Genomic DNA, 24,799 nt, shown 5'->3' on the forward strand with positions numbered 1-24,799 from the left:
TTTGTATATCTATTGTAGGTTAGCAGGTTTTTCCTTTTCAGCACTTTGAGTATATCATGCCACTCCCTTCTAGCCTGCAAAGTTTCTGCAAAAATATTAGTTGGTAACCTTCTTTAGGTTCCCTTGTATGAGACTCTTCGTTTTTCTCTTGCTGCCTTTAGAATTTTATCTTTAACTTTTGCTGATTTAATTATGATATGTCTTGGTGTGTGTCTTTTTAGTTCATCTTGTTTGGGACACTCTGTGCTTCTTGTACCTGGATATCTGTTTCCTTCTTCAGGTTTATGAAGTTTTCAGCTATAATTTCATCAAATACATTTTCTACCCCGTTCTTTCTCTCTTCTCCTCTGGGACCCATATAATTCAGTGTTGGTACAGCTGATGTTGTCCCAGAGATCCCTTAAACTGTTCTTCTTTCTTTCATCCTCTCTCCCTCCCTTTCTTCCTTCCTTCCTCCCTCCCTCCCTTCTTTCCTTCCTTCCTTTTCTCCCTTCTTCCCTTCCTTTCCTGATTTGGTTATTTCCATTATTCTATCTTCCAGATCACTTTTCTGTTCTTGTGTATCACCTAGTCAGCTGTTAATCCTTCTATTGTGTTTTCCATTTCAGTTACAGTATTTTTCAATTCTAACTAATTCTTTTTTATATTTTCTAGTTCATTATTAAAATTCTCACTGTGTTCAGCTATTCTTTTCCCTGCTTCGGTTAGCATATTTTATTACTAATGCATTGAACTCCTAATCTGGTAAATTTTTAATTTCTGTCTCATTAGTTGTTTTTTTCAGGGATTTTCTCTTGCTCTTTCAATTGAGACAAATTCCTCTGCTCATTTTGCTTAACTTTCTCTGTCTTTATGAAATTAGGTGAAACTGTTGCCTATTGCAGTCTTTAATGGGTGCCTTTGTGTGGTACAGTCTGCTTGTGCCCAGTGGCTTTTGTGGGAGAGCTGAATCTGATGTGAACACAGAACATGTCTTTCCTCAGGTTTGCTGGCATCTATCACCTTGGTAGGAGGCTGGAGATGGAGTTGTTAGATCAGAGCCAGGTGTAGCTGGGGCTTTTTCTCTGCTCAGTGGCCATCACTGCTCTGTAGGGGGTGGGGTCTGTTCCCAAGTTGCTGGAGCAGAAGTTTTTTTTTTTTTTCTCTCTCTTTTGTTGGATTCTATTTTTTTACATCTTTATTGGAGGATAATTGACTAACATTGTTGTGTTAGTTTCTGCTGTGTAACAGAGTGAATCAGCTGTATGTATACATATATCCCCATATCCCCTTCCTCTTGCGTCTCCCTCCCACCCTCCCTATCCCACCCCTCTAGGTGGTCACAAAGCACTGAGCTGATCTCCCTGTGCTATGCGGCTGCCTCCCACTAGCTATCTGTTTTACATTTGGTAGTGTATATATGTCCATGCCACTCTCTCACTTCGTCCCAGCTTACCCTTCCCTCTCCCGGTGTCCTCAAGTCCATTCTCTGTGTCTGTGTCTTTATTCCTGTCCTGCCCCTAGGTTCTTCAGAACCATTGGTTTTTTTTAGATTCCATATATATGTGTTAGCATATGGTATTTATTTTTCCCTGACTTACTTCACTCTGTATGACAGACTCTAGGTCCAGCCACTCACTACAAATAACTCAATTTCATATCTTTTTATGGCTGAGTAATATTCCATTGTCTATATGTGCCACATCTTTATCCATTCATCTGTTGATGGACACTTAGGTTGCTTCCATGTCCTGGCTGTTGTAAATAGTGTGGAGCAGAAGTTTTGAGGGTTGGGTCCGAGCTGGCTCCATTCCCTTGAAGTCTGTTTTCTCCTCAATCCCAGCACCAGCATTCTTGCCCAGGAGGGGAGCAGTGCTCGGGCAAGAGGGATTGGCATGGGCACTTGGCATTGGTCTGGGTGTGAATTGTGGCTGTCTGACCACAGACAGAAATCATGGCTGCTCTAATGTGCTGCCTGTGTAAGCACCAGTAATGGCTGCTCCCACCCTGCTCAGACACGCTTTAGGTCTGTGTTGCTTTTGTTTCTCACAGCTGAGCTTTCTGCTCAGCTGTAGCAGCCCTCACCCCAGTGAGGCTGGAGCAGTTGCTAGACTTAGAGTGGGATGCGTGCTGGGGCAGTCACAGGAAACCAGTCAGCCACCCATGCAGTTTCAATCCACCCTCTCTGCCCTTTTTTGGAAGTAAGCAAGCGAGGATGTGCTCCTCATGAATGGAGTCCAGGCTTCTCACAGCCCTCCTGTTAGTTCCCCCAGCCCTCCAAACAGCAAGGAGACTCACATTCTCAGTGTCTGACCTTTGGACAAGGGTGCCCCATTTGTGACTCAAACCACCTACTCCCTAGAGAGGATCTCTGTCTGTGTGATTGTTCTTCTCCTGAGTCCCCTCCTAGGGGCACAGGTCCAGACCTGATAGCTTCTCATCCCTTTATACCCAATTCTATATGCATCTTTCTTACAGTCTTCTAGTTCTGCTAGTCTACAGTTAGCTTTCAGTGAGAACTCTTTCACGTGTAGACATATTTTTGATGTGTTCTGTATCCTTCTGCTTTGCCATCTTGATTTCTTCTCCCTGAGTTAATTTAGTTTTGTTTGTAATCTATATTCTGTGCATATATCAACTTAGATTAATTATTTTAGGTGTTTGTCTATTGCATTTAATTTGTCAAATATATTGGTGTGTTTTTATATAATATTCTTATAACTTTAAAATTTCCATGAGTTTTTCAATAATGTGTCTTTTTTTTGATATTGATAATTTTTTTTCTCTTTTTCTTTGGTAGGTCTTGATAGCAGTTTATCAATTTTACTGATTTTTTTCAAAATACCAGTTTTTAACTTTGTTGATTTTCTCTATTGTATTTTCAATTTTTGCTTTTTATTTATTTTATTCTTAATATTTTCCTTAGATTTTATTTGGTTGTCTTTTTTCTAGATTCTTGAAATAGAAATTCAAAGTATTGATAATTCATTATTTTCTTTTTCCTAATATATGCATTTTTTTTGTCTATAAACTTTCTGCTAAGCCCTTCTTCAGTTTCATACCACAAGTTTTGGTTTGTATTTTTTTAATTCATAAGTTACTCATTGCTTTTGTTGTTTAATTTCCAGGGAGTTGGATATTTTCTAGTTACCCTTTTGGGATTGGTTTCTAGCTTATCTCTGTTGTGGTCAGAAAACTTATTCTGAAGTATTCAGTTTTTTAATCCTGTTGAGGCTTTTTTTATGATCTGGCATTGGCTAATTTTCACAAATATTCCGTGTACACTTGAAAATTATGTAAATTTTGCTCTTGGTTATTTTAATTTTCTCTAAAGTCAATTAATTCAAGTTTGTTAATAGTAACGTTCAGATTTTCTATACCTTTACTTTTTATTTCTATTTGTTCTGTCATGTATTGAGAAGAAGCCTCTATGATTTTGAATTTTTTCTTTTAGTTCCGTCAATTTTTACTTTAAATATTTTGAAGCTGTGTGTTTGGATGCATACATATTTGGAATGTGCTGTCTTCCTGTTTGGTTATTTTCTTTATCATTGTCAACTGTCTTTTGTCTCTAGAAGTATCTCAAGTTTTAGAATTTGGTATTAGAATGATTACACTAATTTTGGGGATTGGTGTTCGCATGGTATATTTTTCCATTCTTTTACTTTCAATTTTCTGTTGGTTTTCTTTATAAAGTGTGTTTCTCATAAACAGTATATCATTTGGTTTTGCATTTTTATTCACCATGGCAGTCTTAATATTTGTAATGTAGTACAGTTAACCAATTCATGCAATAACTAATGTAGTTTTCTAATTAACCTGATAGTTTTTAATGGCTACCCTGTGTATAACAGTATGCATCTGTGACTTATTTTTTTAATATAGATAAATACTTTGAAACTTTTCCAGTATTGGTCTTTAACTCCATATACTCAATACCTGCCTTTGCATTATTGTTGTGCTGCATTTGTCATAGATTTTCAGTGGTTTTACTATGATGTCCTTAGAAGTAGTTTTCTTTGCATTTATCCTGCTTGCATTTTCTTGAATCATTCTAGTTGGTGTAGAGTTATTACATTGAACCTTTAAATTTGTTTTTTACTAATAATGGTTAACGTTCAGCATTATTTTGATATTGTTTTTTAACCATTTACATATCCTCTTTCATAAAGTACATATTGAATTCTTTTCACATTAACTTGAAAAAGTTAGGTAAATTTTAAAATCTATTCTAGGATTCTCAAAAATTCATTACATTGTTTTTCTTAACATTAGAAAATAATCTTCGATAATATATTTTTTTACCTAAAAAATTATTTTTTATCAGTTAAAATCATAAGTAATGCATGTAATTGTTGATTGATTTTTCTGTATATGTTGTATAATTAATATAATTGTGTTTTATATTAGAATATAAAAAAAAACTCCTTTGTGAGGCAGAAGTTTACTTTTTCTTAGTTTAATTTATTGCAAAGTACCTGTGTACGGCAGTCTGAATAAATCTTTTTTGATGTTAATAATGGATTCTTTGCAATTACTCATATGTTGTTAATTCCAGGTTTTTACCAGGTCATTCTGTTTTCAAGTGTTACATCTTAAATACTAGTACAATAAACACTTTGATGAATTTTGAAGTAGAGAATAATTAATAAGAGTTTCTATTTTTGTCATGTATAATCAAACATTTCAGAAAAATTGGTAATATCAAACATATAATTAATGTTAAAACTATATTGAATATAAGTAGATGTTCCTTTGATGCTTCAGTATCCTAGGATTGTCTTAATGAATATTATTTATCCTTGTTTGCATAAGTGCTGACTGATCAGTAGAGCATTCTCGTTAATAGTCTTTTGGGTGGCCTTGCTGTTGCTGTATTTTGGACTGTATCAAAAAGCCTGTAGTAAAAACTATTTAGAAGTACTAGAAAATTATATTTTTTAATGTCATGTAGCAAAATACAGAATATTCCGGCCAACTAATTATGTCATTTTGAAAAAACAGGACCACGTTATGTGGTACAAATAGGTGACAAAATTATCGACTACAATGAAGAATTTCGCCTTTTTTTGTCAACAAGAAACCCAAATCCCTTTATTCCACCGGATGCAGCTTCCATCGTTACTGAGGTTAACTTTACTACAACAAGAAGTGGATTACGAGGACAGGTATATATGGACAATCATTTGCCTTAGAAATCTTTAGTATCTTTGTATACTAATGAAATCTTTTGAATGGGAAGCTGTTTTGTTAAACTGATTAGCATTTAAACTCATGATTTTGAAAATATACTTGCAAATCAGTAACACATTTGGGTTTATTTCATTTTCCATTAGTGTTAGAATTGTATATTTGTTGCTAATGTCAAATTGCTGCTTCTTCCGGTATAACTTTAATTTTACAGTCTACTTCTGTCATATTTGTTAGAATTTGAGAAATGGAGGATCATACATGTTAAGATTAGCAACCTTATTTATTTTAACTGTGAAAACTGAAGTTTAAATGTTAAAATTGCAGCTATTGACTTATTCAGCTAGGTGAGGGTCTTTTTTTTTTTTTTTTTTAGGTGAGGGTCTTTGATTCCAAATCCAACTTTTTTTTTTTTTTTTTGACTAGAGCATTTGCATGTTTGAATTTACTTTATCTGTGTATGGCTTATTACAGTTTATAGTTATTACATGAATTGCAAAATGATTTTCATGTACAGATTTTTACTTATACACTCCCTTACTCATTTTTCCTCTTTAAAGATATCCTGACTTTTTCAGTATCATCCTGTTTTCTAACATCTAACAATAGTATATTTTTCTCTTTTGATTTATATGATAGCATGTATATTTACCATGGTTTTTACTTTATTGTAATTTTTAAAACTCTGCTATTAAAATATTTTTCTTACCATACTAGATGACTCACTGCATATTTTTATGAACAATGTCTTTTGATTGGCTTGATGATACTTCTCATAAATAATGTACAGATTACTCAGAGCTTGGCAGAATTGACAAAATTGCTTCTTCTATATAAAAGATCTCCACAGTAATTGCTGAAAAGGGCTATTTAGGTATTACTTTAACAAGAACTGAATGAACATGCTTATACAATAGATTTCGAATTAATATATTTTATGACATGCAAATGTCATTTCCTATTTTAAAGTTTCAAACTGAAGAATTTGACATAGCAGTTTTCAACAGCTTTATTAAGATTCAGTTCATATATCATACAATTCACCCCTTGAAAGTTTACAATTCAGTGCTTTTTTAGTGGAATTTCTGAGTTTTTATGGTAACTCTATGTTTACCATTTTGAAGAATAGACAAAGTTTTCCAAAGTAGCTGCACAATTTTACTTTCCTATGAATAATGTATGAGGGTTCCCCTTTCTCCACATTCTGGCAAACATTTATTATCATTTGTCTTTTTAATTATAGCCATCTTAGTGGATGTGATGTGGTATCTCATTGTGATTTTAATATAGTATTTTAAGTAAGGTAACTATTTCTTTTTGTGACTACTTACCATTAAAAATGTTTGCTTCCATAGTTTTTATACATTTAATCTAATTTAAGAACTGAATATTACATGTTGATATGTTAAGTAATGCAATTTCTTATAGCTGTCCTATAATATTTAACATTTTATCAATTAGTTAACTATTCAGTTTGCCTCTTTTGTCAGAAATAATTGTGAACGTGTCTCATATGTTTAACTAGAAAGAATGAAGTACATAGTAGCATCATTATACTTGTAATATTTGATCAAACATAAGGCCTGTTTGTGGGAAGTTTTCATTTTGGTTTGTTTTGTTTGAACTTTATTGCTAGAATAACCTTGGATTTTTTTTTAAGCTTTTGGCATTAACTATTCAGCATGAGAAACCTGATTTAGAGGACCAGAAAACAAAACTATTACAACAGGAAGAAGATAAGAAAATACAGTTAGCTAAGCTTGAAGAATCTCTTTTAGAGGTAAAATTGAGCTATTCAGGATATTTTTCATATTATATTATTCTGATTATAATCAAATATTGTTTTTTTAAAAATTATAGTACCTTTAGCATGTTTTTGGTTGTATCAAAGACACATCAATATGTATCTTAAAGTCAAAATTCAAATAGAAAAAGGTAGATGTCTTGGAATATAAGACTTCCAGGAGTAATGTTTAAGACAAGCAATTTTTAACTAATATCGTCTTTATACTGTATTATTTCATTAATATTTGATTTTATGCTCAGAAAAACATTCAAAGGCAGCATGAAATTATGATTTGATCTGTAACTTTAAATAGTTTTTATTAGGTTGATAAAATTAATACATATACAATGTTTTGATGATATAGTATCATATAATGATTTACAGTATCTTTTGATACAGAAGGCTGTAAAATAATGAAATTCTTTTAAGAGAACATAAGTTCCCAAAAACATCATCAAATTAATGATAGTTAACATGGGCTTCTTTTAATTGATTATTTTAATATATATAATAGTGTTCATATTATTTTATTAATTTTTCTGCAGACACTTGCCACATCTCAAGGCAATATTTTGGAAAATAAGGATTTGATTGAATCTTTGAATCAGACAAAAGCAAGCAGTGCACTTATTCAGGAGTCACTTAAAGAATCTTACAAACTCCAAATTTCTCTTGATCAAGTAAATATTTCCTTCTTTGTGATCTTGTATTGTTTTCTTAAACTTTCATGTTAATATGATAAAAATTTTAGTACCAGGACTTCAGGGGAATGATGACTGCAAAAAAAGAAAGCTATTCAAAAACACCAGGTCCTTGGGTCTAATTCTTATTATAGAGACGGCGATAGATGTTGAGGGTATCAAGTGTAAGGAGTGCTGGTCATTGAGCTCTGCTGAGTACTACTGATTTCTGGCATGTTATCCAAAGTTCTAGAGCTATAAACTTGTACTGAAATTGAAAATGAACGTGTTTAAAATGACTGTTAGAGAGCATCTTTGCCATTCCTGGAACTTTTCTTAAGTTAAGGCAAGTTAAGTATATCAATAAAAGAGTTAAAAGCTATTGTTTCCATCAAAAACATTTTTCTCCCCTACTCATCCTGGACCCCATGAATGTGTTGATCTGAACTCTTTTCTTAAAAATGGTTAAAATCCTTCTTGCTTTATTCTTTTGACATTTCCTAGAGCAAAATTTCAACCTTATATCAGTACAATGTATCTTTTATTTTTTCCTCCTACATTCGGTGACAAAGATTTGCTGAAGAAAATCAAACAATGAAGCAGATTAATGTTATTGTGAATTCCCAGTCTCCAACCTGACCTGGACCCTTACTGACATCCTTTAATATTTCCCATTTCCCTCAATGACTTTTCCAAATGTTATTTTAGGTATTTTTCAGCTGTTGCTCAAATTCTACACTAACATAGTATTACTTTCTTCACTTGAGAAAGAGCTCTGTTGAAATCTGAATAAGAGAAAACCTATAGCCTGTTTCCAATCCAGTCATCCCACCTTCTCTACCATAGCTAAAATTGGCAGATGTCATAGCTGTCACTGTATACCAAAAGGATTTTGAACTTTCTGTGTCTTCTCTTTCTGAACAGGCATCGCTGAGTCACACACATAATTTTACCAGTATCATATTTATAATCCTGGTGCTTTGATCAGAATGACATGGAGAGCCTTCTCAGAGTTCAGTTCATAACCTCAAGGCCATTTAATCCTATGATCCTTTCATCTTTATCATCGTTTACCTTCAGTCAGAATGAAAGCCCCTGTGATTATTGGTTTGTTCTATGCTTATGTTGAACAATGCTAGGTGCTTTATTATCTTAATGTGGACACTCGTTACAGTCTTCTACTTTACCTCTACTTCCATCAGTGTTCTTGTTGGTACCAGTCCCACACACTAGATTCATTGTTCTAACTTTTCTCCACTGCAGGGGTAGCCTGTAGTGCCATGCTGTCTTACATGACCTACGTGACCTCTGATCACAACTGTTTACCATTCCATTTAACCCTAATACAGGTGCTTACCTCTTTCCCCTAATACAAGTATTCTTGGTCTTCATTGAAACCAACCCATGTACTACTTCTAGTTCTGTAATCAGAGGGGAGGGAAGGTATTTAGAATACATTGCTTGCAGTTACATAAAAATACAAAACAAAAGTGTAATATCTTAGGATTAAAAGAAGTATAAAAACTTAAAAATAGAACAGCTGGATTATGCAGTTTCTTTATAAAATTCTGTGATTAATCTTTATTTGTTGTATGTATGTTGAAAGTAAGGCTGCGGCTAGATATGTGCATAGCAGTCTGTAGGTGGCAGTAAAGCATTAGAACTAAGGTGTCACCCTTCCCGCCCCCCACCCCCACCCCTTGTTCCACAGGAGCGGGATGCCTATCTCCCTCTGGCTGAGAGTGCCAGCAAGATGTACTTCATTATCTCTGACTTGTCAAAAATTAATAACATGTACCGTTTTAGTTTGGCTGCATTTCTCCGACTTTTCCAGCGAGCTCTGCAAAACAAACAGGTATGCTGTTGGTTACCCCATAGCTGAGACTGAATGAGAGAGATCGCTTTACTAGCTGCTTAATTTATAATAATTTCCTGAGAAAAGTTTCTTGGAATTATATTTCAAAAGACCATATGTAACACTTTTAAACTATATTTAGAAGAAACTACCTCCTTAGTTGCATTTTATGTTTTTAACAAACTGTCCCAATGTGGCAGTCCTCTTAATGGAAATGATTTATGTTCTGAGTATAAATTAATAAATGATTGTCTTCTCAGATGATCATTAAAAAAAAACATGGATGATTCAGGAAGGTATAAAATTAAGAAATTATCCACATAATCCCATTACCTGGGGAAAACAACATTTAAAATTTCATTGTATACCAATGTTGTTTGAGGCTATAATACATACCTGATATTGTTCTAGAAAATGGGAATACAGGAATATACACTGTTTTATCAAGCTTGTATTCTAATGGAGGGAACAATATATTAAAGAATACACATAATTTTTACCAAAAGGTATAATACTGTGCTTTAAAAATATATTGTACACAATTTTCATGTCAATAAATACAAACCTACACAATATTTTTGAGAGCTTGTGAGGCTATACCCTACTTTATTTAGCTACCTCCTATAGGGTGTTATGGTTATCTCTGCTGAATATCTTATTACCCCCAAATTTAGCAGATTAAAACAATGTTTCTCTTATGCTCATTGATTCTTTCTTATGCTCATGGATTCTATGGGGAATTTTGTCAGGGCACTGCAGGGATGGCTTACCTCTGCTTCACAAGGTCTGGGGTCTTGGTTGGTGAGGAATTGAGAGTGCAAGTGGTTTTGGGGAGGCTTCACTTTCATATCTGGTACTTGGAGTGGGTGGACTTGATGACTAGGAGTGCTGACTGCAGTACCTCTCTGTGAAGCTTGGCTTCCTCACAGCACAGAGTAATTGGATTCCTCATATTGCATACTGAGATACCAAACATGTATTTCAGTGAACAAGGCAGAAGCTGAATTGCCTTTTATGACCCAGCCTTGGGTCATTTCTGCTGTATTCTATGGGTTGAAGCAGTCAGAGTCTACACAGATTCAAGAAGGGGAAAGAGACTTTAACTCTTGATGGATGGAGGGTCAGAGAATTTGGGGGTTATGTTTAAAATAGCTATAGACACTTACAGGGCTTTTTCCCCAGTGTTTTGTTTCTCCAATTATTTTCCTAGTTTCCTAGACTTGGATAGCTCGGGCAAAAATGCACATTTGTAAGCCTTTAGACAAATATTGTCTAATTATCCTTTGGAAATATATGCTGTTGGTATATTAAACTAATACAACAACAGGGGCCTTTTTAATCTACACCTTGAGCAAAAATGAATATTATATAACTTTTAATAATTATCCTATTAGATAATTGAAAAATATTTCACTATATTTGAAAGTCTTTGGTCACTTGTAAGATAAATATAACTTGTAAGATAAATATCAGATTATTTGTGGTTTTTCTTTGGTGAATTATTATTTTTCCATTCTATGGTATTAGTATTTTAAAATTTTACTTATAAGAGTTTCTTATATATTAAGGACACTAAACCTTTGTCGTAAATATTTTGGGTTTATTAATTTGCTTTTTAATTTATTAAAAATATATATATATATATTTTTTGCGGTACGCGGCCTCTCACTGCTGCGGCCTCTTCCGCTGCGGAGCACAGGCCCCAGACGCTCAGACCCAGTGGCCACGGCCCACGGGCCCAGCCGCTCCGCGGCATGCGGGATTCTCCTGGACCGGGGCATGAACCCGCGTCCCCTGCATCGGCAGGCGGACTCTCAACCACTGTGCCACCAGGGAAGACCCTAAAAAATATTTTTATGAAACCAAATTCATCAAGTTGTTTATAATTTTTGTGTTCAGTATAATACTAATATAAGTGTTTTTTAGGATTATATTTTGGGTGAGAATAATTTGTTCTTTTAGATAGTTAGGAGTAAAATTTCATATCTGAGTAGGTTTACTTAAGTCTATCTTTCTGAGGAAAGATTATTATTCATTCAGTTAATATTTATCGCAGACTTACCATGTGGCAGGCATTTTTCTAGGTGCATGGGTGATATAATGGAGAATAAAACAGGAAAAAATCTTTGTCTTCATTGTCATGGACTTCTTAATATTTTCATGAATGAGTTATTTCAGAAAATTTTTATTTGATTACAAATAATGATTAAAGTTTACTGATGTCTTTTCCACTAAAGTAAATCATTTGAAGTTGTTCTTACATTAGATTTGAAATAAAATGGCACCTAACGAAGAGCTTCTGCTTTGGGGGTAGGCTTTGTTAGTAAAATCTGTCATCTCAGTCCTGGGGGACAAGATAAGCATTTCTCCCATGTGTATATGTAATGTCCTTTGGACAAAGATAAGGTTTCAAGATGCAGGAAAGGGTTGAAGGGTACATAATTGTGTTCTTTGTCCTTTGGTTTTTAAAAAAATTGAATTTTAATATGTTAAATTTAATCAAACCATTTATAATATTGTGCTGGTAAAAGAATTTTTACAAAAAACAGTAATAGTGTAAAGTCTCTGAGAGTTGGTTCATGATATATTGATCATATTTCTAATTTGCTGTGTCACAGGTAAATCTAGAGAGTCATTTATACTTAACTTCTTTTTTATTAATAATTTTGTATAAATTACTTAGAAAGTACACAGTAATAAGTTCATTTAAAATTCATTCTTATCTTTTAGTAAAAAAATTGTATGTTAAAATTCAATGGCCCTATAAAATATAAGGACTGAGAAATAAGTTAGAAGGTCTAAATCAACTTAGTAAAAATACTGGTTATTTTGTACTGTTTAGAAAAGCTTATAGCTCAGTACTTCCTCAGTGACAATAGTTCTGTGATAATATGGCCATTGAATAACATTGACCTTTGCATGTGTTTGTACGTGTATATGCACATGTGTGTTTAGGTGGGCATTTGAGTTCATTTGAAAAATATAATCTGAAATACATAGAAGTACGTACATTGAAAATCTGTTGGACCTTGTAGGTACTATATTCTGTCTCACATTAGAGTGTCTTTTAGTGGATCTAAGCTTCAATTTCACATGTGATCTTTGTTAATAAATAGTAAAATTAAGAGAAGTGTTTGTGGTATGAACTGTGAATAATGAGCTCTCTTGGTTAGAACATGCTACTAACACAGCCAGAAACCTACATTTGATGTATCTGAGTATCAAGTCACAATGTTTTCTGCTAATTTCACACATTTTATTGCTCATCCTGTCATCCTGGGTGTACTTCTCTAAACTGTTAAAATTATTTTGCTAGTTTTTTTTTTCCTTGCCAGTTATCATCACAAGGAAGCAAGCAAATTTTGTCTAAATGTTATACCAGAACTGAATTCTGCAAGGCATGTATTCTCCAATTGCACCCAGAATGAAGTGAAACTTACACTCATATCACACCAAGGGAAAAGGCCAGCCTTTACAACATCCCCTCCACTATTCCTACCCCAAGCCATTTTTCATTAATCAAATAAAATAGCCATTAATGATATTTTTCAAATCATAGCAATCATGTACAATGGAGGTACAAAAGCAGATAAAAAACTAAAACTATGTATGAATTTTTACACCACGTATTTCAAATTCAAGCTGGAGGGCATGGTTTAAGATTGTTTAAGTTCCTATACTGGGGATGAGAAAATTCTTTATAGTATGGTTCTGGTCATACTGTTTTGGGGCTGGATTGGTAATTATAATACAAGTAATTAAATGGCTTTAACCCAGATTGATGTAGTATTTTTAATGCCGGTACGAATCAGAGTGGTATGGTCAAATTCAATTCGTATGATATTACTGGTAATTGATTATAATTTTCATTTATTGAAAGCTTTAACTCTATACATTAAAAAATACATCAGTTTTTTATTATATTAATGTAGAAGTTTAATGCACTTATTCGTCTAGTCCCTTGAGTCTGTTTGCCGAAGATAATTGTCCCAGAATCAGTTTTGAGTCTGGAGGAACAATTTATAAGCATTATTAAACTGTGGGGTACCTTTTAAATGTTCATGAATTTCCTAATCGTTTTTCAATTTTCAAATTGTAATCTACAGGATTCTGAAAATACAGAACAGAGGATTCAGTCTCTCATCAACTCATTAAAACATATGGTATATGAATATATATGCCGTTGCCTATTTAAGGTAAGAAACATTGTGTTTTTCACTTATAAAATATTACCTGAACCTTGATTTAATACAGTATTAGGTTAAATTATATTAAATTATACGTAACTCTTTACATACTAGAAAGGTATTAAAATTGACATTTCTGATATTTTCCCAGAATAAAACTCATTACTAACCAGAATGTCTTACAGCACTTGGGATGTCGTAGGGAGAAAAGTGACAAGTAAAGAAGGGAGAGCAAACCCTGGGTTAGCTGACTTAGCCCTGAACATGTCAGTAGCCACTGAAAGAAGGAACAAGGATGGATTATGTAGGTCATTTTCTAGCCGATGTTTCTCAATCTCAGTACCAGTGACATTTTGTGCCACATAGTTAATTGTTGTGGGGGGCTGTTTTGTGCATTTTAGGATATTTAGTGTCACCTCTGGCCTCTATCTTCTGGTGCCATTAGCCCTCCATTTCCCCGCTGTGACAATCAAAATCATCTCTTGACACTGCTGGATGTCCCCTGGGTTGGGGAACAAAATAATTGTCTATTCTTCGCATTACGAAGTAAACTAACACCTGATCCTGAGTTACGAAAGAAATTTGTCATAAGTCTTCAAATTATAGGGCACCCAGAGGAATATACAGTGAAACATATTTTAGAAATTTCTTAATATTATAGAAAACACAGAGGTTTTTCACTTAGGGCTTTTTTTTTAATGTCAGTCCTTGGGTATAGCTTGAGATATGTTAAAAAAAGCACTTTGTAAGGCAGTTAACTAAGTGAGAGGAATAGAGTTATTATGGTCCAATTATATAGGCTTCTTAGAAAATCTTGAAAAAGATATACTTAATATGTTACTATAGAATAAGATAGTAATTTTTATGATTAGAGTGATTTTGTTGAAGATCTTTACTTCAGACAGAGAATAAACCCTTCAAAGTACCTTTCAGCACTTTGACAAGGGGTGTTATTGGAAATTCAAAGAATTATAGTTGAGGATTTCTGCAGAATTCCTTCTTTACTGAAAACTATGGATATATATTTTTCTTTTATAGGTCTTATAGTTTACTATAATTCTGAAAATCAGCTGTTTGGCCTTCAGTTTTAACTTGTGTAAAATGAGGAATTGTAAGCAAATAATTGTCAGTAGTTATGATCCTAGATATAAGGATGATATATCAGTAGTTTCATTTGTTATAGATTCATGATATCTTTAAACATTTTTATAATGCATTATCTCATATAAAACTTTGTAAAATTTGATTACCCAAAATTTTAAAATATTTTCAGAAAATGTTTCAAATTTAATGAGCTATATAGAAGAAAACTTTAAACATTCATTTCATCCTCTCCTCTAACTCTTAGTCCTTCATTAGAGTAAACCAGTTCAGGGTTTGATATGTTTCTTATAATCTGTTTCTTCTCTCTTCATATTCATATGTACAAATATATAGATACAGTTTTAAAAATTTTCCTTACATTATATTTTCTTCTGTAACAACTCTTTTGTGGCAGTAGGTCCTGAAGATCTTTACATAAGTATAAATATGTTAACTTTATTATTTTGAGTGGTTGTGTAGCATTCCATAATATAATTATATGCTAGTACTCTACTGGTGGATATTAGATTATTTCTATATTGTTTGTTGTTATGAATGACTGCAGTTCAGTGAACAACCTGTTCAGTTCCTTCACCTTTATGTACATGTACGAGTAAGTAAGCAGTGGCTTTCTTTTCTAGGAGTTTTATGCTTTCAAGTCTTGCATTCATGTCTTTTTTCCCCTCTTTTTTTATTGAAGTATAATTGATTTAGAATATTATATTAGTTTCAGGTACACAGCATAGTGATTTGATATTTTTATACATTACATGATAAGTCTAGTAACCATCTGTCACCATACAAAGTTATTACAATATTATTGACTATATTCCCTATGCTGTACATTACACCCCCATAACCTATTTTATAACTGGAAGTTTGTACCTCTTAATCTTCCTCATCAATTTCACTCATCTCCCAACTCCCTCTCCTCAGGCAACCACCAGTTTGTTCTCTGTATCTATGAATATGTTTCTGTTTTGTTATGTTTGTTTTGTTTTTTAGATTCTACATCAAAGTAAAATCATATGGGGTATTTGTCTTTCTCTGTCTAATTTATTTCACTTAGCATAATACTCTCTAGGTCCGTCCATGTTGTCACAAATGGCAAGATTTCATTATTTTTTCATGAGCCAGTAATATTGTGTATATATATATATATATATATATATATATATATATATACAGACACACACACACACACACACACACACACACACACACACCCCACATCTTTATCCATTCATCTTTGGATGGATACTTAGGGTGCTTCCATATCTTGGCTATTGTAAATAATGCTGCAGTGAACATAGGGGAGCATACATCTTTTCAAATTAGTGTTTTTGTTCATTTCTTTTGAAAAATACCCCAAAAGTGCAATTGCTAGATCATATGGCAGTTCTATTTTTACGTTTTTTGAAGAACCTCCATACTGTTTTACATAGTGGCTGTACTAATTTACAATCCCACCAACAACGCACAAGGGTTCCCTTTTCTCCACATCCTTGTTAACCCTTGTTATTTGTTGTCTTTTTGATTATAGCCATTCTGGACAGACGTGAGGTGATATCTCTTTGCAGTTTTAATTTGCATTTCCTTGATGATTAGTGATGTTTAACATCCTTTCATGTGTCTGTTGGTCATTTGTTTGTCTTCTTTGGAAAAATGTCTATTCACGTGATTTGTCCATTTTTAAATAACAATTTACAGTTGTTATGTCTGCTCGTTGGATTGATCCCTTTATCATTATGTAATGTCTTTTTATGTCTCTTGTTACAGTCTTTATTTTAAAGTCTGTTAAATTCTGTTTTAAAGAAAGCTCCGCTTTCTTTTCATTTTCATTTTCATGGAGTTGATTTTTCCATCTGCTCACTTTAGTCTGTGTTTGTCTTTAGTTCTTAAGTGAGTCTCTTATAGGCAGCATATATATGACTCTTGATGTTTTATTCATTCAGCCACTCTGTATCTTTTGATTGGAGCATTTATTCTATTTACATTTAAAGTAATTATTGATATGTATGCACTTATTGCCATTTTAATAATTGTTTTCTGGTTATTTTTATAGTTCATTTTTGTTTCTGTCATCTTATTTTGCCCTCTTCCCTTGTGATTTGATGACTGTATTTAATTTTATGTTTGGATTCTTTTTTTTTGTATGTATCTCTTATAGGTTTTTAGTTTGTGGTTACCATGAGATTCATATATAAAAACCTATTTGTGTGTGTGTGTGTGTGTGTGTGTTAGTTTAAGGTTTAAGTTGATGCTCTCTTAAGTTTGAATGCATGTTAACAATCCTGTGTTTTTACTCACCTTCCCCCAATGTTTACTGTTTTTGACATCATATTTTGTATCTTTTTGTTTTGTGTACCCTGCAACGTTTCTGCTGAAAAGTCAGCTCATTGCCTTATGAAAGTTCCCTTGTGTATAACTAATTGCTTTTCTCTTGCTGCTCTTAAGATTCTTTCTTTATCTTTAATTTTTACCACTTTTTAGTAATGTGTCTTTGTTTAGACCTCTTTGGTTTCACCTTGTTTGGGACTCTCTGTGATTTCTGGACTTGGATGTCTTTTTTCTTTTCAGGTTAGGGACATTATCAGCTATTATTTCTTCAAATAAGTTCTTTGCTTCTTTCTCTCTCTCTTCTCCTTGTGAGACCCCTATAAAGTGAATGTTAGTATGCTTGATGTTGTCCTTGAGGTCTTTTAAACTATTCTAAAATTTTTAAATTCCTTTTTCTTTTCTTTCTCTTCAGCTTGGGTGATTTCCACTACTCTGTCTTCCAGTTTACTGATTCATTTCATTTTATTATCTAATCTGTTTTGATTGCTTTCTCGTATATTTTTTATGTCAGTTATTGTATTCTTCAGCTCTGTTTAGTTCATCTTTATATTTTTTCACTCTTTGTTAACTTTTTCTCTATGTCCATCCATTCTTCTCCTGAGTTCGTTGAGCATCTTCATGATCATTAACTTGAACACTCTATTGGGTAGATTGCTTATCTCCACTTTACTTAGTTCTTCTTCTGGGGCTTTGTCTTTTTCCTTTGTTTCAAACATACTCCTCTGTCTCCTCATTTTGCTGAATTCTCTTTTTATTTCTATGAACTCTAAGTCAAGTATGTTTTCCAATCTTGGAGAATGGTTCATGTGGGAGATGTCTTATGGAGCTTAGCAGCATACCCCCTTCTGCTTACCAGAGCTATATGCTCTAAGGTTGCCCCCTATGTGGGCTGCATGGACCCTTCTATTACGGCGGGGCCAGCTACTGTGGTCATACTAGTCAGCGGCACTGGTCCCTGTTCTAGGTGGCTGCCAGGCCCTACCTCATGTATTGACTGCCAGGCCCTGGTGTGTGGGGCCATGTCCCAGCATGGCTGGTCACATAGCCTGAGGATCCTGGGGCTGGTGCTGGCCTGCTGATGGGCAGGACCAGGTTCTGGGCTGGCTGGCTGCAGGTCCTGGGGAGGCTGGAGCTCATGCCAGCCCACTGGTGGGAGGGGCTGGGGCTGCAGGGCTTGGGGGCTGGGGAGGCTGGGGTTGGTATTGGTCTGCTGGTGTGCAGAGCTGGTTCGTGGATTGGCTGGCTGTGGGTCTGGGGTTTCTGGCTCTGGTGCTGGCCCACTGATGGGTGGGTAAGCCCCTGACATTAGTAGGCTGGAGGGAGGACTCCAAAATGGTGCTGCTAGACCAGTGTCCTGGTGGTTGAACCTTATCATTCAACCCTACCCTAACTCTTGGCTGTCTCTTAAACCTTTGTGATTGTTCAAGCAGCCTATTATATTCTTATTATCTCCCTGTAGCTTGAGGGTGTCTCATGACCTGTCAGTCAGCAGTAGATTCAGGATGCTTTGAAGCCAGATGCTCAGGGAGCAACTTTTAAAGTATGAAAATATATACAGTCCTATGGGACTGAAAGTATAATCCCCACTGGCCATTTGAGCCAGGTGATCTGGTGGTGTCTCCTGATTGGCAGTTGCATAAACGGAGGCCCTAGATACGTGTATAAGCTCTTTTCTAGGAGATACTGGCAAGCTATAGTAAGGCAGAAGGAGAGGGCAAAGACGGCATTCACTGACCTATGATCCCTGAGAGGAGTTCCATAGGCCCCTAGGTATGTGCCAAACCTGAAGCCTGCCTCTCAGACCAAAGCTCCAGTACAAGCAAATAGGCTTCTTTCACAGAAAGATGGGGGTGTGTCATTATGTTGTCTGTGCAGAACCTTGGAGATAGTAGCCTGCCAAGAACTGTCTCTCCAATTGTTAGAGTCCCATGGGACCCAGGAATGCAAGCTCCCTTGGCCTCCAGAGCCATATGATCAAGGAATGGCCCCTTGGCTGTAGCTACAAAAATCAGGGCTCCAAAAGTATATAAAGCTCACTTCTGAGAGATACTGGTGCCCTGGAGCATGGCAGAGAGAGAGTGAGAACATGTTGCCTGCTGGCTGTAGAGAGGCAGAGGGGGAACATAAAGATGGCACCCACCAGAAAAAGAAAAAAAATAAGAAAGGTGGCACCCACTGGCTAGAGCAAGGCTGAGGGAGAGTGCGAATATGATGCCCGATGCCTGGAGTGAGGCAGAGCATGTGCGGAAAGATGGCACCCACCAGAAAAGGAAAAAACAATGATGGCACCTGTTGGCTAGCAGACGGAGGGTGCAAAGATGGTGTACCCAGAGAGTGTTCTAGCAAGTTCTTAGACATGTGTATTAGATTAGATGCCTACCTCTCAGGCCAATGCTTTAATCTACCCAAGTGAAGCTCTTTCACTTAAAGTCTGAGCTCCATCGGCTGCCCTGGGGCAGGTGAGTCCCAGCATAGGAGCCCTTTTTGAGCTGTTTCTCAGAAGAGTACACTCTTATGGATATCGTTGTTGTGAGCCCAGTTGGTTTGCAAAGCTAGATATTTTGGGAGCCTGTTACTCAGGTGCAGGTCTTTAAAGTTGGGGTGCCTAGTATGGGGTCAAACCCTTCATTCCTCAAGCAGAGGTCTGGGTTTTGAGTGTCCTCCTAACTTTGGGTCACTGTTCCAGGGGTGGGTTTTATGGCAAGACTGTATCCCAGCCTCTCCCACCCACTTTGATGTGGTTTTCTTCTCTTTTGCCCAGTGTGTGGTAATTGCTCAGCCAGCCTGTAGGTATTTCTCAGAGGAAATTGTTCCTTATTTAGCTGTAGACTTGGTGTGTCTATAGGAGGAAGTGAGTTTGGGATCTTCCTGTGTCATTGTCTTGAACCAGAACTCTATATTTCTTAATGGAAGTATAATGGCTGGTCCAAGGGTATAAACTTTTGAAATTTTTTTTGGCATTATCAAATTGCCTTCCAAAAGGTTTTTATTACCAGTTATTATTCCTACACACAGAGTAATTAAGGTACCTTCTTTGCATCCTTGTCAACTCTGGATTTTATCACTGTTTTTTAATTTTGTAGCTTATAAATATCTTATTTTTCTATTTACTTTTATTAAGGTTGTTTATTTTTACCTTCCCCCTTACTTGCCATATTTGTCTATTTGTCATATTTGTCTATTTTCTTTGCATTTTAAAGAATAAGTTTTGCTTTTAGAATAAGTCTATGTTAATGTTTTAATATTTTCTTTTTTAATCATTGATTTATTTTTTGATCTCTATATTACTTAATTTGCATGGTTCATTTTTTATCTTAAACTGGAACTCCCTACCCAATAAATAATTGCCCATCCCTCATCCCCCCATCCCCTGGGAACCACCATTCTGATTTCTGTCTCTATGAGTCTGACTCTATGAATTTCTGACTCTATGAATCTGTCTCTATGAATCTTGGTACCTCATATAAGTGGAGTCATATAAGTGTTTGTCCTCTGCTTATTCACTTAGCATAATGTTTTCAAAGTTCATGCATGTTGTCAATGTGTGTTTTAAAGTGCCCATTCTGTCCCCCTTCCTCCCTGAAACTCTTTGCCCCCCTCCCGCCCCGCCAAGTTCAGGAATCCACAGTGCTCTCTTAGGAGTTGGCCCTTGTGTCTCTCTTCTCTCTTCATTCCTGTGCAGAAGGGGTTTTCCTAGAGACTCTGCCATCCTCATTCGCTTAGTGATTCATCTCAGAGCCAGAGACAAATGAAATGGAATTTCATTCCCAGCAAGGCTGGTCCTAAAGTCTGTGCTCATAAACTTGCTTTACAGTAATCTGTATACTTTGAATTTTTGTGCTCTGCCCACTCTGTTTCTCCCACCTATGCCAGAAGCATTGCTCCAGTGGACCAAGGGGCCCAAGCCTGAGGGGCGGCCCCAGGATGTTCTGTGCCTGTGTGGTGGTTGGAGTGGTGACAGCAAGGGGGTACAGTTTAAACATGGAATTGCATTTTTATTACTTGATTGCTGCTTCTGCTGTTACCAAGGGAGTAAGGGGGCTCCTGGTACAGCTGCTTCTGACTGCAGTTCATGCTTTACTATCTATCCCTAGGAGGGAGTTTGAAACGATAAAAGGGCACTTGAGGAGGTAGAGAGCGGCAGCACCTGTACCACCCTGCCACCAGACTTAGCAAGTCTGAATGTAGCTTTAATCTTTTTTATTTTCTAGTGAATAAATTATATGTTCTTATTTTATTTTCAGTGATACATTATACTTACTGATGAGATTTAAATCCTTTTGTCATATTTTAATAATGTAATTAGAGAAGGATATGATAAGCATTTCAGTACCAAGATGACTTAATGTACAGTATCAGTGAAGTTTAGTGAGCGTTACTTCTTTTTCGCAGAAAAGTTTGAAAATATAATAAAGTAAATGTTTAAAACGACTGATAATCCCAGAGGGTTACTTCTTTTATGTCACTTTACCTTTTAAAAGTATATTTAAGGTAGGCTAAAGCCAGCACTTTCCTGCACTAGGAGAGGGGTTGTAGGCTTACCATCCCAACATTTTAGTACCCAACTGGAATTTTTCATTGCCTATCTTGAGTAATACTTTTCTATTGTGAAAAGTTGAAATTATTTTTAAAAAATGCTATAGTTTATAACTCTTAAGACTTTTTGTTTTCTTTTAACATCTTTATTGGAGTATAATTGTTTTACAATGGTGTGTTAGTTTCTGTTTTATAACAAAATGAATCAGCTATACATATACATATATCCCCATATCTCCTCCTCTTGCATCTCCCTCTCACCCTCCCTATCCCCCATCCCAGGTGGTCACAAAGCACCGAGCTGATCTTCCTGTGCTATGTGGCTGCTTCCCACTACCTATCTGTTTCACATCTGGTAGTATATAAGAGTCCATGCCACTCTCTCACTTCATCCCAGCTTACGCTTCCCCTTGCCCGTGTCCTTAAGTCCATTCTCTATGCCTGCATCTTTATTCCTGTCCTGCCCCTAGGCTCTTCAGAACCATTTTTTTTTTTTTTTTTAGATTCCATATATATGTGTTAGCATACGGTATTTGTTTTTCTCTGACTTACTTCACTCTATATGACAGACTCTAGGTCCATCCATCTCACTACAAGTAACTCAATTTCGTTTCTTTTTATGGCTAAGTAATATTCCGTTGTCTATATGGCCACATCTTCATTATCCATGCACCTGTCTATGGACACATAGGCTGCTTCCATCTCCTGGCTATTGTAAATAGAGCTGCAATGAACATTGTGGTACATGACTTTTTTTTTTTTTTTTTTTTTGTGAGGGAGAGAGAAAGTTTTATTGTATAAAGCCACTAAGATTTAGGATTTGTAACAGCGGCTAACACTACTTGCCTTAAATAACAGAGATAATGTGTTTTTTTTTTTTTTACATCTTTATTGGAGTATAATTGCTTTAGAATGGTGTGTTAGTTTCTGCTTTATAACAAAGTGAATCAGTTATACATATACATATGTTCCCATATCTCTTCCCTCTTGCGTCTCCCTCCCTCTCACCCTCCCTATCCCACCCCTCTAGGTGATCACAAAGCACCGAGCTGATCTCCCTGTGCTATGTGGCTGCTTCCCACTAGCTGTCTATTTTACGTTTGGTAGCGTATATATGTCCATGCCACTCTCTCGCTTTGTCACAGCTTACCTTTCCCCCTCCCCGTTTCCTCAAGTCAGTTCTCTAGTAGGTCTGTGTCTTTATTCCTGTCTTACCCCTAGGTTCTTCATGACATTTTTTTTTCTTAAATTCCATATATATGTGTTAGCATACGGTATTTCTCTTTCTCTTTCTGACTTACTTCACTCTGTATGACAGACTCTAGGTCCATCCACCTCATTACAAATAGCTCAATTTCGTTTCTTTTTATGGCTGAGTAATAGTCCATTGTATATACGTGCCACATCTTCTTTATCCATTCATCTGATGATGGACGCTTAGGTTGTTTCCATCTCCAGGCTGTTGTAAATAGAGCTGCAATGAACATTTTGCTACATGACTCTTTTTGAATTACGGTTTTCTCAGGGTATATGCCCAGTAGTGGGATTGCTGGGTCATATGGTAGTTCTATTTGTAATTTTTTAAGGAACCTCCGTACTGTTCTCCATAGTGCCTGTACCAGTTCACATTCCCACCAGCAGTGCAAGAGTGTTCCCTTTTCTCCACACCCTCTCCAGCATTTATTGCTTCTAGATTTTTTGATGATGGCCATTCTGACTGGTATGAGATGATATCTCATTGTAGTTTTGATTTGCATTTCTCTAATGATGAATGATGTTGAGCATTCTTTCATGTGTTTGTTGGCAGTCTGTATATCTTCTTTGGAGAAATGTCTATTTAGGTCTTCTGACCATTTTTGGATTTTTTTTTTATTTTTTATATTAAGCTGCATGAGTTGCTTTTAAATTTTGGAGGTTAATCCTTTGTCAGTTGCTTCATTTGCAAATATTTTCTCCCATTCTGAGGGTTGACTTTTCATCTTGTTTATGGTTTCCTTTGCTGTACAAAAGCTTTTCAGGTTCATTAGGTCTGATTTGTTTATTTTTGTTTTTATTTCCATTTCTCTAGGAGGTGGGTCATAAAGGATTTTGCTGTGATTTATTTCATACAGTGTTCTGCCTAAGGTTTTCTCTAAGAGTTTTATAGTGTCTGGCCTTATATTTAGATCTCTAATCCATTTTGAGTTTATTTTTGTGTATTGTGTTAGGGAGTGTTCTAATTTCATTCTTTTACATGTAGCTGTCCAGTTTTCCCAGCACCATGCATTGAAGAGGCTGTCTTTTCTCCATTGTATATTCTTGCCTCCTTTCTCAAAGATAGGGTGACTGTATGTGCGTGGGTTTATCTCTGGGCTTTCTATCCTGTTCCATTGATCTATCTTTCTGTTTTTGTGCCAGTACCATACTGTCTTAATTGCTGTAGCTTTGTAGTATAGTCTAAAGACAGGGAGCCTGATTCCTCCAGCTTGGTTTTTCTTTCTCAAGATTGCTTTGGCTATTCGGGGTCTTTTGTGTTTCCATACAAATTGTGAAACCTTTTGTTCTAGTTCTGTGAAAAATGCCATTGGTAGTTTGATAGGGATTGCATTGAATCTGTAGATTGCTTTGGGTAGTAGAGTCATTTTCACAATATTGATTCTTCCAATCCAAGAACATGTTATATCTCTCCATCTGTTTGTATCATCTTTAATTTCTTTCATCAGTGTCTTATAGTTTTCTGCATACAGGTCTTTTGTCTCCTTAGGTAGGTTTATTCCTAGGTATTTTATTTATTCTGTTGCAGTGGCAAATGGGAGTGTTTCCTTAATGTCTCTTTCAGATTTTTCATCATTAGTGTATAGGAACACAAGAGATATCTGTGCATTAACTTTATATACTGATACTTTGCTAAATTTGTTGATTAGCTCTAGTAGTTTTCTCGTAGCATCTTTAGAATTCTCTATATAGTATCATGTCATCTGCAAACAGTGACAGTTTTACTTCTTCTTTTCCAAATTGGATTCATTTTATTTCTTTTTCTTCTCTGATTGCTGTGGCTAAAACTTCCAAAACTCTGTTGAATAATAGTGCTGAGAGTCGACAACCTTGTCTTGTTCCTGATCCTAGTGTTAATGGTTTCAGTTTTTCACCATTGAGAATGATGTTGGCTGTGGGTTTGTCATAT

General features: G+C 35.5%; 1 protein-coding gene across 1 annotated transcript in view; it reads left to right on the forward strand.

Annotated features, from left to right (window-relative positions):
- The window catches only part of DYNC2H1 (dynein cytoplasmic 2 heavy chain 1), a 364,877-nt gene that overhangs the window by 166,021 nt on the left and 174,057 nt on the right, over positions 1-24,799 (forward strand). Inside the window, exons 66-70 of the mRNA XM_022560560.2 lie at positions 4,984-5,147; positions 6,830-6,949; positions 7,501-7,635; positions 9,347-9,490; positions 13,597-13,686. Coding sequence (XP_022416268.1) covers positions 4,984-5,147; positions 6,830-6,949; positions 7,501-7,635; positions 9,347-9,490; positions 13,597-13,686 — 653 coding nt within the window. The remainder of the gene's footprint in view (positions 1-4,983; positions 5,148-6,829; positions 6,950-7,500; positions 7,636-9,346; positions 9,491-13,596; positions 13,687-24,799) is intronic.

The sequence above is a fragment of the Delphinapterus leucas genome, chromosome 7, assembly GCF_059928025.1.
Source record: "Delphinapterus leucas isolate spDelLeu-1000000601 "Yukka" chromosome 7, BTC_Dleu_Yukka2, whole genome shotgun sequence".
Classification (NCBI taxonomy): Eukaryota; Metazoa; Chordata; class Mammalia; order Artiodactyla; family Monodontidae; genus Delphinapterus; species Delphinapterus leucas.